General features: G+C 43.4%; 1 protein-coding gene across 3 annotated transcripts in view; it reads right to left on the bottom strand.

The window, feature by feature from the left end:
• The window catches only part of ENTPD1 (ectonucleoside triphosphate diphosphohydrolase 1), a 163290-nt gene extending 151220 nt beyond the window's left edge, over positions 1–12070 (bottom strand). For all 3 annotated transcript variants that reach the window (XM_033941892.1, XM_033941890.1, XM_033941891.1), the window contains exon 1: positions 11470–12070. Coding sequence is in view for 1 of the 3 variants with exons in the window: in XM_033941891.1 (XP_033797782.1) it covers positions 11470–11485 (16 nt within the window). In the remaining 2 variants the exon portion in view is untranslated. The remainder of the gene's footprint in view (positions 1–11469) is intronic.
• Positions 12071–12493: the final 423 nt, after the last annotated feature.

Here is a 12493-nt window from a genome sequence, read left to right as displayed (position 1 = left end):
AGAAGACGGGCGATCTGCGCCCCATTCTGGATCTCAGGGCTCTCAACAAATTTTTAGTCAAAGAAAAATTTTGCATGTTATCCCTGGCATCCCTTTATCCCCTCCTTGATCAGAACGACTGGTTATGCTCTCTGGATGTCAAGGAAGCTTATACTCATTCACATTCATCTGGCCTCCCGTCCATATATCAGATTTCAGGTGGGGAATCTGTATTATCAATACAGAGTGCTGCCCTTTGGCCTGGTTTCATCTCCCAGAGTATTCACCAAGTGCCTGGTAGGGGTAGCCGCAGCTCTCAGAAACCATGGTGTTCAGGTATTTCCCTACCTGGACGACTGGCTCATCAAAGATTCAACATCTCAAGGGATTATTGTAGCGACCCAATGGACTACGTGGTTCCTACAGAGTTTGGGATTCGAAATCAGCTTTCCCAAATCCCAACTTCAACCCTCTCAGAATCTACAATTCATCGGAGCTGTTCTGGATACTATCCAACTCAGAGCATTCCTTCCGCAACAACGTCTGGAAGCTCTCCTTCAACTCTGTTATATTGTGTCTTCCCGCTTCTCCATATCAGAGAGACACATGATGGTACTTCTGGGTCACATGGCCTCCATAGTATACGTGACTCCTTTTGCCAGACTTCACCTCAGAATTCCTCAGTGGACCCTGGCATCTCAGTGGACGGAGGTTTGCAACCCACTTTTGACACATTGCAGTCGCTCCTTCATAGGAGCCATATCAATGGTACGAAGCCAGGCAAGGCGGCGCATTGCTACAGAACAAGCAGCCGCCCTGGCAGACAACTCAAAGGCATCGTAAGAAGACTGAAGTAGATGTAATCTGAGCTGTGATAGAGAAGCTATGACTTCTTGAAATTCAAAGTGCTTTTGAGTGTCTAAATAACTGAGAAATTTAGGCAAAAGAGCAATGAGGAACTCAAAATAAGTGATAAAATGGAAATTGTAATTAAGGACTTTAGAGGACATCATGGCATTTTGATAGATGCGACATCCAAACTTGTTCATAGTTTTCCCTTCCAGGAGGAACAGTTGCATAAACCTTGGAAGGATAGGACTTTTTCAAGGAGGACTCCACAAGTAGGGATTGGTGAGATAACTGCGAATTCTCAAATCTTTTGCAATGAAGAGTTTGATATCTGGAGTCCAATTTGCCTGGAACAGCTGGAATTGCATAAGGAGTTTCCAGGCATCTGGTAAAAGTCCGAGACAAAAGCTTGTGAAGAGGAAGCTTAAGTGACTCTGCCAGAGGTTGAGGAAGATGCATGACTTTGAGATACTCCTTAGAGTATTTGGAACCAGCATCCAATTGAAGGTCCAAGTCAACAGCCATCTGAAGAAGAAAAGATGAGAAAGATAGCTGATCCACCAATGCCTTGCCTCGAGAAGGACTTGAGGTTGTCGAGGCAGCCTGGGTCAAAGATGATGCTTCGGCATGAAAAAAGGCAATCAAGAGAACATGGAGACTTGGATGAAATAATCAAAACCGCCGAGTCCTCGAGGTGCGGAAGTGGGGACCTCAATTGAGGAGTTGGTGGTCTAGTAGAACTGGAAGGTGTAGATCGAGGCTTAGTCGAAGAAGTGCGTTCTTTAGAAGAAGAGGTATGCCTGGAAGTATGTATCGAGGAAGGCCTCGATCGTTTGTGGGAATGATGCTTGGAAGCAGACCTCAAGGATCAAGGAGACTTCGCCCCAGAGATAGAAGGAGTTGAAGCCACTAGGGAATGGATAGGGCTGGAAGCTGTGGATCGAAGCTCCAGAGGCTTGATGGAGGAACCTCGATGCACTCCCAAAGACTCTGCTCCTTGTATAGAGTGTGAGGATTCCTGTCGAGGCACTTGCAAAGAATCTGCTCCTTGTTTTATGTGCATAGATGCCAGACCAGACACTCGCAGAGACTCTGCTCCCTGCATAGAGTGTGTAGGCTCAGACTGAGGCATAGGAAGAGGCTCGACCTCGCGGGAGTCTGCAGAATGCCCAGGCTGAATTAGAGTAACAAGCTTCGGTCCCATGTTAGTAAGGTCCCATGTTAGTAAGCGAAACATGTCGGAGAACTGACAGGTCTCTTCTCGATACGAGCAATGTAACAAAAGATAAGTTTAAACATAGAAGAAAAGATAAGTTTTAGTATTTATACAACACTTTGAATACTTTGAACTGTTTCTCTAACATGGTCTGGAAAGAAGCCAACAAGGATGGATTCGCATCTGAAACCAGACCACCTGCTTTGGCTGGAGGTTCCAGAGAGGCAGTGGAAATGTGCTTCGACTTGAAAGTCTTAGGCACCTTAAGCACCACCGCTGGAACTTTCTGCTGAGCTATCTGACCTGAAGATAGAGGGGAAGATACAGCAGACATCATTGAGGAAAGAGATGCTGCAAACGAAGAAGGTCTGATGAGGCTCCGCGGAAAACTGAGAACTGAGGAGACGCACCCTGTGCTGGGCGGGAAGGCACTCATGCATGCACGGTGCGGCTGATTCAAAACTTCTAGTTTCTACAAGCAAGTCTGCTTGCGAGGCTTCCGCATCGGGACTCCATCGATGATGTCACCCATATGCGAGAATAGGCTGCCTGCTTGTTCTGGGATAATACTAGTGTTTTGAAAATGATCCTCTATATCAGTGGTCTCAAACTCAAACCCTTTACAGGGCCATATTTTGGATTTGTAGGTACTTTGAGAGCCACAGAAAAAAATTAATGTCTTATTAAAGAAATGACAATTATGCATGAGGTAAAACTCTTTATAGTTTATAAATCTTTCCTTTTGGCTAAGTCTTAATGATAATGTTGTCATTTATAGCTAAAGAGACATATGATCAAGAAACAGTTTTATTTTACTTTTGTGATTATAAACATACCGAGGGCCTCAAAATAGTACCTGGCGGGCCGCGAATTTGCAACCACTGCTCTATATCATATTACTCCCATTTCTAAGATTCAATTTGCCATCGCCAAATTTCCCTTATTGATTGTATTTTTTTTAATCAAAATTGTAAGTTTTATGTCAAGCTGTACCTGTCTTGACTGAATCTCTTTATTTTTTATTCAGTTTCTTAGCCTGTCCTCCCAAAGGATCTCAGAACAGGTTATAAATCAGTACTTGAGCATTGTCCCTATCTTCCTAAAGGCAATTAATAAATCCCAATAAGTACATAAATAATTGGCAACAGGTGGGTGTGTAGGGTTCCAAATTGCCACATATCTATGTGCCTGAGCATACATGTCTTAGATTTTGAAATACTAATTTACATATGTACTTGCCAGCACATAGATGTCTAGGAAGCCATGTCTCCTCTGTTGATGTTATCCACATCTAGCTTTGTAAAATGGATGCTCCTGCCGTATATAACCAGTGCATACAGGTCCATTCCTGTATGTATTTTAGAATAGGTTATACAATGGCTTATCCTATTCTAAAATACTACCAGAATTATACACATATAAACCCAGACATTTCCATTCTGACTTCTGTGCTCTCTCTAAAATAGGGCTTGTAACTTATACTATTCTATAATTTACCTGTGTAAATGTGAATCTTGCCCTGCTCCACTCAGATTCCTGTATGTTGACCTGTCAATTATGTACTACGTAAGACATGCACATATTTACAAAATAGCGCTTAGGCAGAATTTTGGCATATACTCATACACTATATGTGCAAACATACACACAAACACATATATGGTAAACATTGATGCATGCAAGCAGCCGGTAAATGTTAGCACCTTGGGGGGGGTGGAGGTGTAGCACAATTTTATTTGGTCATGATCATGGAGTTAGTCACATAAAGCTTGATAAACACTGGTTACCTAATGGTTATCTATTCCTTCCCATCCTCTATCCTGATCCCTTACAACTACCTTTCCCCCCAGTGATCTCTTGCCACTGCTCTACTTTCATGCTCCTTCCTAAATGCTTTCTGTCCTGCCCTGCCTCTCTCCTACTCCTGGCCCCTTCACAGGTGTCTTATTTTGCCTTTCTAGATGGAATATATTTTAGGGGTTTCAGAGAGAAGGAAAATTGTGAAGGCCCCATGAACAGAGGTTAACTATCAACTGGGATAAATCCCTCATGGCAAAAAGATTGTGAAAAACAAAAGGAATTGACCCCAAAATATCCACAAAGAAGACGACTTTTTGTTGAAACGCAGACCGTGTTGGGTCCTGTATCCCTAGCGGACTAGGTCCTTTAAGGCTCTTATGTGGATGATTTACTTTTATGTGGATGGAATTATTTTATGTGGATGATTTTAGTGTACCTTTGGAACTTTGATACTTTCAAATAAGTCCATTTGGGAACATCGTCACTCCAGAGTTTTTTTGGTTTTCTCAAAAAGATTGTGAAACAATATATTGAAGAACTGCTATTCTGATGAGAGAAGAAGAGTTAAGAGGACACAGATCTAAATCCCTGAATAGAAACTAAAAGCAGTATTGAACTTCAAAAGGTTATGTTATAAACAGAATCCTTACTTGTAAAAAGTGAAGGATATTGCAAGTACAGTCTAATTGCACCACAGGCTGTGGAGGTAGCCAACAAGTAACCTGTACAGTGTAGCACAGTGGTTTCCAACCCTGTCCTGGAGGAGCCTCAGGCCAATCGGGTTTTCAGGATAGCCCTAATGAATATGCATGAAGCAGATTTGCATGCCTGTCACTTCTATAATATGCCAACCTCTCTCATGCATATTAGGGCTAGCCTGAACACCTGAATGGCCTTGGGGTCCTCCAGGACAGGGTTGGGAATCACTGGTACAGTACTTATAACCTTTACAGCAGTCATAAGACTGCATCAGACTTCCTAGATGACACTGGGACGACCATGGTTAAAACCTAAACTTCTTTGAGCATGGGGAGATCAGTTGCTTTGGGTAACAGCTTCACCAGTTTTGGTAGCTGTGTGGATTATTAGAAAACTTGGTAAAAAGATTAGGGAATAGTAAATAATGGGGTCCTGTTACTAAGGTGCATTAACTGATTTAGCGCGCGCTAAATGCTAAGACATCCATTATAATCCTATGGGCATCTTAGCATTTAGCGTGTGCTAAATCAGTTAGCACACCTTAATAAAAAGGACCCCAACGTGCAATACTGGAATAATGCACAATTGTTGCCCCTTAAATGTGTCTCAAATGGCATAGCTTAATTTCAAAGAACAGAGATGGATCTTTGCTTTAAATTCAATTAAGCCCAAGGGACTGAACGCTGAAATTGAGTGGATGACAATTGTTTGATTTTCAAATGGCATAGGAGCATAGGAATTGCCATGTTGCATCAGACCAAAGATCCGTCTAGCCCAGTATCCTGTTTCCAATAGAAGGCAATCCAGGTCACAAGTGCCTGGCAGAATCCCAAAATGAAGCAAGACTTCATGCTTCTTAACCTCAGGGATTCCCATGTTCAATTTAATAACAGCTTGATTTATGAACTTTTGCTCCAGGAGGCAAGGAGACTAAAATTGCTGATACCCGAGGACACGATTACTATTGCAAAAGATGACAATGGCAAATCCAAGGGCATGAAGATATTAAAACTTTTTTTTTTTTTTACTCAGTCTTGCAAAAAGTGTCAGTTAATAAATAATCTAGCCAACTATGAGGAGAAGGGAGAGGAGACAAAGTTGTTTAAGACTTTTAAAAGCATTTTGGTGTTAGTATGCATACTATTAATCATTTTAGAAAGGGAAGGGTTTTATTCAGCTGTCCTAATTTTTCTTACATTCCGACGTCTGTATTTTGATGAATAAAACTGTTCATGAGGAACATATTCAGTGCCAGTTACGTTCTGCTCTTCAAACATTTGTACTTTTAAAATCTCACACTGGAGAATGACATGGGGACAAATTTGTCCCCATCCCCACAGAAACTCAATTTCCCTGTACTGTCCTCATGAGTTTTGTCACTGTCCCTGTCCCATTCCTGTAACCTCTGCCTTAACCACTCAAGCCTCAAACACTTATGATTTTATATTATTTGAGGCTTGTGCAGATGAGGATGGAGCTTTCAGGAACGGGGCAGGGACAGGAAAAGAACTCGTCGGGATGGGACAGGAAAATCAGTTCCTACAGGGACATGGAAAATTTTGTTCTTGTGTCATTCTCTACTTGGGAGAACAGTATAGAAAATTGAGCAGGTATTGTAACATCACAATGCCTCATTCCACCAATGCCTAAGAGCCAACCTCATCAGTGATGTCACAATGGCTTCATCGTCCTATACTTGGCTCACTTTTACTACATTTTGATTTATAGAGTGGTGCAGTGTAGAGAATAACATGGGGACAAATTTTTCTCCATCCCCACAGGAATTCAATTTCCCCATCCTGTCCCCCCGAGTTTTGTCGCTGTCCCTGCCTCATTCCTGTAAGCTCTGCCTTAACCACACAAGCCTCGAACTCTTATCATTTTAAAGTGTTTGAGGTTTATGCATACGAGAGCTTGCAGGAATGGGGCAGGGACAGGAAAAGAACTCGCCAGGACAGGACGGGAAAATGAGTTCCCGTGGGGACAGGAAAAAATTTGTTTCCGTGTCATTGTCTATATCACACTAATATTGAACCAGTGTGGAAATGGACTTGGTTGTAGTGACTACAATATAGTCTATTTCTATGCTGGTTCAATATTTTAAGACAATATCTGGCATTACAAGGTCCATTTTTTTGATAATTCTTGGAGAATGCATCTGTTTTAATGAAGTTATTCACTCTCTGACATGCTGATTTGCCAATATCTTTGGAAGGCATTTGTGGATGCATTTACATAAACTATTTGCACGCAGAAGATTTGACTCATTGCCTGGAGATTCTGCATGCAATACAAAGATAAGTTCTTGCTTTGTCTCAGTTTTAGAAACATAGTTTGGTTTTTTTTGTTTTGTTTCCTGGCTCATTTCACTTTCATTTATTGAACACTGAGTTGGAGCTTTTATCTCTGTGGCCGGCAATAAAAAAAACCTAAATCAGAAAGATTATAGAGTAATGCTTTTATTTTCGAGGAATTTTTTTGGAGATTTGTTTTTTGAAAGTTTTTGTCAACTGTTTCTCAATTTTGAGAATATCAGTTTTTAATCAATATATTTTATGTGGTAAGGGTAGGGGGTGATAAACATTTTATTTAACAAACACTCCAGTTACAGACATACAACATTGATTACTGGGTTTGAGATAGCTGAATATAAACAAAACAGTCCTTAGTACTGCAGAATTTATGAACTACAGAGCGTGCCCAGAATGGGCTGCAGGTCTTCTAGCTGTGCTTTCCATGCTTTACCTATGGTCTCTTTCTTTTTTTTTTTTTTTTTTTTAGTGTACTGATGTCACATATTTTACTGCACGTTTATGTAGTCCGACTTGGGTGAATCTCATCATAAAGGTGGTTAATACATCCAATTAAATTATTAATAATTATCACTTGTGATAGTTGCTGGCTAAAATGATTCCAGAAGTCTAACAACCATAATATAGACAACTGTTTCAGTTATTATTAGCTAATTTGTTTTCAACTTTCAGCAAATCTTTTGGATAGGGTTTGCTGAACCACATATGTATATAAGTACCACATATGTATATAAGTACCTCTGCTATAGAAATGATAAATACTGTGTTTCCCTGAAAATAAGACAGTGTCTTATATTAATTTTGGGTCCAAAAAAACACATTAGGGCTTACTCTCCTTCCCCCCCAATTCTTCTTCTTTCCTTTCTTCCCCCTCCATGTGTAGCATCTTTCCTCCCCTCTCATCCATCCCCTTGTGCTGCATCTTTCTATCCCTCCTTCCCATTCCCTGGTGCAGCAGAACTCCACTCACCCTCCTGCCGCAAGACTGACATACCTCAGCTCCGAGGCCTGCAAAAACAGTGGCGGCAGCAGCAGCACTCTGAACTGGCTGCTTCGAGGCCTTCCCTGCCGGAGCCTTCCCTCTGATGCATCACTGATTATGTCATCAGTGATGTGGCAGAGGGAAGGCCCTGGTGTGGAAGGCTCAAAGCAGCCAGTTCAGAGTGCTGCCGCTGCTGTTTTTGCAGGCCTTGGAGCAGAGGTCAATCTTAACTAGGGTTTATTTTTGGGGTAGGGCTTATATTAGGAGCATCTTTAAAAATCATACTAGCGCTTATTTTTGGGATAGGTCTTATTTTCAGGGAAACAGGGGAGTAGTAGTACTGACCCTGGGCAAGTTACTTAATCTTCCACCGTCTCAGTTACATTAGATCAGTGTTTCTCAACTCAGTCCTTGAGTACCCTCTTGCCAGTCAGGTTTTCAGGATATCCACAATGAATATGCATGAAAAAAAAATTGCATATAATGGAGGCAGTGTATGCAAATCAAGTTTATGCATATTCATTGTAGATATCCTGAAAACTTGACTGGCAAGGGGGTGCTCCAGGACTGAGTTGATAAATACTGCATTAGATAGACTGTGAGCCCATCGGAACAGATAGGGAAAAATGCTTGAAGTACTTGTACATAAACCGCTTTGAGTGTACTGTAGTTGTAAAGCTACAAAAAGGCAGTTTACAAGTCCCAATCCCTTTCCCTTTCCCCCTGCACTCACATCCCCTCCAGCACAGAAGATTTATAATTGTATTGAGTTTGTGAAAGGCAATGGGTATCTATAGTGGTTATAACAGAACTCTAGCTGTCTTATAACGCCATCAGATCTGCTTTGTCCTTAGGCCTCCCAGCACTTCATGGTCTGCTTGAGTAAAACATATGCCAGATATTTGATTTAAGATGCAATGAAAAAGCAGACATATCATGATCATCTTAATAAAAGGCAAACGTCTTTTGTCATCTGTGAAAGAATTAAAGTGCCTGAGAACATTTATGAATTTTAAGTACCTGAATGGGCCTAGATCAGGGGTAGGGAACTCCGTTCCTCGAGAGCCGTATTCCAGTCGGGTTTTCAGGATTTCCCCAATGAATATGCATTGAAAGCAGTGCATGCAAACAGATCTCATGCACATTCATTGGGGAAATCCTGAAAACCCGACTGGAATATGGCTCTCGAGGACCGGAGTTCCCTACCCCTGGCCTAGATGAAGAGAAATGGATGCAATGCTTAATTTGAAGAACCTATGTCAACCTGACATTACTTATAACAACTTAACTTTGATGAATGAGGAAAGACTAAGGGCTCCTTTTACTAAGGTGCGCTAGGGCTCTAACGCGCGGAATAGCGCATGCTACATTGCCCCGCACGCTAGAGCTAAAAACGCTAGCGCACCTTAGTAAAAGGAGCCCTAAGAGAGTGTGATCTGATTGACAACTCTAAATTATTTTCCACTCGCACATCAAATGTAGATCAATGAGGTTTAACATTATGGGGGGAAATTATCAACATGGGACACTGTTAAGACCGGTAATTTTGCTGTTAACCATACCGCAGCATTCCATACCATAGTAAATTCAAGGAAATTTGGGGCCCGTTAACAAATGGTTGTAATTTATGAATGTGACTTATTAATATTACTATTAACATTATTTCCCTTTGATTCATGAAAGATTGTTATTACACATCCAGGAGGGGTGGGGGAAGGGTTAGGTTGGGGGGGGGTAAACAGCTTTATGTTATTTGTTGGAATAGAGTGCAGTATGTTATAGTACTTGATTGTTCATATGTTTGCACTATGTATTTGATGATAAAAATGAATAAAGAATAATATTTTTGTTAACCCGGGTAATTAATAATTAGGACCCAATGCATAAAATGAGACCTGTGCTAAAATAGCAACTGGATAACTTTCCCCCTGCCTAAGTGTAGATACAAGAATCACCTAACAAGCTGTAAGTGATACTTCTATTAGACTAACGTACTGCATTTGGGACTGACTTTAGAGCATTATTTTCCCTTTATCATATCTGTGAAAAAAACAGCAGGTTAACTCTCAAAAGCCAGCGAGAGAGTGGTAGATGCCTGGAATGCCCTCCCGAGGGAAGTGGTGGAGAGGAAAACGGTGATGGAATTCAAAAAAGCGTGGGATAGAAAAAATAGAGGGTCTCTAATTAGAAAATGAAGGATGTAAAGAAAAGAAGTAAGGCACAGTCTGTGTTCCACATATGGTGTTTTGGTGTAGGATGGGCTGGGGAGGGCATCAATGGGAACTCCACTAACATGGAACAGGAGAATGTTACTGGCCAGACTTTACGGTAGATGTCCTGCAAACAACGGGATGGTTGGATAGGCTGGAGTAAGCTTGGATGGCAACTTCAGCATTTGTAACCCAGGACAATACCAGACTTCACAGTTTATGGCCCAGAAATATCAAAGAAGAGACAAGTTAATCTAATCATGCATTTTTGAATGAGTATAACTTAAGGGCAGACTGGATGAACTGTTCAGGTATTTCTCTGCCGTCATTTACTATTAAGGGAGTCCAGTAAAGAAATATCACATATATCTTATTTACTGACTCTAATTTCTACAAATTCAAGTGGACTAACATGGCAACACAATCCACAATAATATTGTCCTCTATCTGATGTTTCCCTTCTACATGCAATGGGTTTCCCTCATTTAATGACAATATATGGCCTCATTTTATACTGTAAACATGCCATGCTGAATTTTGAAATTTTGGTTAAATAATCCCCCAGCGCCTACTAAAACTTAACAGTTTCTTCCACAAAAAGCATCACAGATATTCACATTAATACAGCGGTGTCTAAAAGGTCTTAGAACTAAGCTGCCCCCAACGTTACAAGTTAAATCCATCCTTTCTCGTCTCCAGGAAGTGTTTGAAAAAAAATCAATAGTCCACAAACACAATCTGTCATCGGCTACACAAGACTTGCAACACAACTTCCTCTTTTCAAAGATTAACAGTCTGCATGCCCATGTTCCTGTAACCTAAAATGCATGCACATTGCAAAAAGCACCTCTGAACGCAGCAATTACCCTCGTTCCATGCCCTGCAGTTATAACAAAACTTCCAAAGTGCAAGACGGCAGCATCCTCGGCTGTAGCGCACACAGCACCGGCAAACTTTCCTGTGAGCCGGTACCCTCACACGGCAGCAAGCACACCACGCAACCAACGCGTTCTTCCTCCCCCCCCCCCTCTCCTCCTCCCGTCTTCACCCCCCGGGAAAACACGTTCAGCCCACGCTACTTCTCTCTCCCTACACGTTAGCATCCCGGCCAAGATCTGGGGCTAAGCAAGCAAGAATGCCGAAAGATTCTCGACCACAATAAAAATGCGGACCCGGGTAAAGTTGACTACAGGCAACCCCGGTTTCGAGAAGCCAGGCTCCAAAGAGTGCACCTGGCGCGCGACTTGACTGCTCCTGAACACCCTTCAATCCTGAATGACAATCCAAACGCCTAGAGAGAGCTCATGAATATGCATGAGGCAGACGTCACAGCTGTCCGTTTTCCCCCCCGAAAAGTTTCCCCAAAGTCTTTCCCATCTAACTGGGAGCAGAGCCGCCCCCGCCCCTTTCGGGTCCTCTTACCCTTTGCTTCTTCCATCAGTCCCGCCGCGAGTTGCTTCTTCCCTGTTGCAGCTTCACTGACAGATGCACTTGAAACTTGGCTATTTAACGGTCCATGCCTGTGGGAGGGGTTAGCTTGGGGCTGCTGGGGGTTTTCTCAACCCCCTCCCCCTCTCGGACTGAAAAGACCCCCCCACCCCACCTCGGGGCGGGAGGTCAAGCTCCGATTTCCCGACCACAGCGGCCGGGCGGCAGGGCCTGCAGCCCCCCAGCCGACGCAGCGGCGGCGCGAGCCCGGGCCGCCTCGCTCTCGCGGCCGCTTGCCCCGCGCTGCGACGAACGGCCGCAGTCAGCGGCTCGCGCACAGGGAGAGATCTGCGAGCAGCATCCGAGGGGGACACTCATTCTTCATCCTTTGAAGCAACCCTGGCGAGAGTGCTCGGGGGGGGGGGAGAGAAGAAGAAGAAGAGGCCACGCCTCCCCCTCCGCGGCTGTCCTTCATTAGCCGCTCCGGGAGCATCTGCCTGTTCGCGACGAGGCTACCAAAGAGAAGCAGAGGGCGAGCAGAGGAGCTGGTTATAGGGGCCAAGGCGGATCAGGTGCTCAGTGCAGCCTCCCACTTCATTCCACAGATCCGGCCACCCCCGCGCACCCCCCCCCCCCCCCGCGCTCAAGCGGCTCTGCACGCGATTGGAATTACTCCCTCCCGCTGTGCTTTTTTTTTTTGTTGTTGTTGTCTTGCAGCAGCGGCTCCAGACCGAGATTGTTAACTTTTCATCACTTCGTTTCTGTTTTATTGGCGGTGTGCAAACCGTGTATTGTTTTCTTGAGATCTTTCGGCGCCAGGGAATCCTAATGCTCTTAAAACAAATCAGCACCTGCTAGGAAAGCAGGCAGTAGCCGCATGAGACTAGGGAATTGACGGAGGGGTTGGCCGCCCGGGGGGGGGGAGGGGAGGGGAGGGGAGGGGACCTTCTGTGTGGTGGGACGTGGGAGGATGATGTTCCTGCTGCTTTCGATAAAGTTAATCTGTTCCCCCCTGCGG

This window comes from Geotrypetes seraphini, chromosome 4 (assembly GCF_902459505.1).
Source record: "Geotrypetes seraphini chromosome 4, aGeoSer1.1, whole genome shotgun sequence".
NCBI classification, from domain to species: Eukaryota; Metazoa; Chordata; class Amphibia; order Gymnophiona; family Dermophiidae; genus Geotrypetes; species Geotrypetes seraphini.
This window is presented reverse-complemented; position numbering and strand designations above follow the sequence as displayed.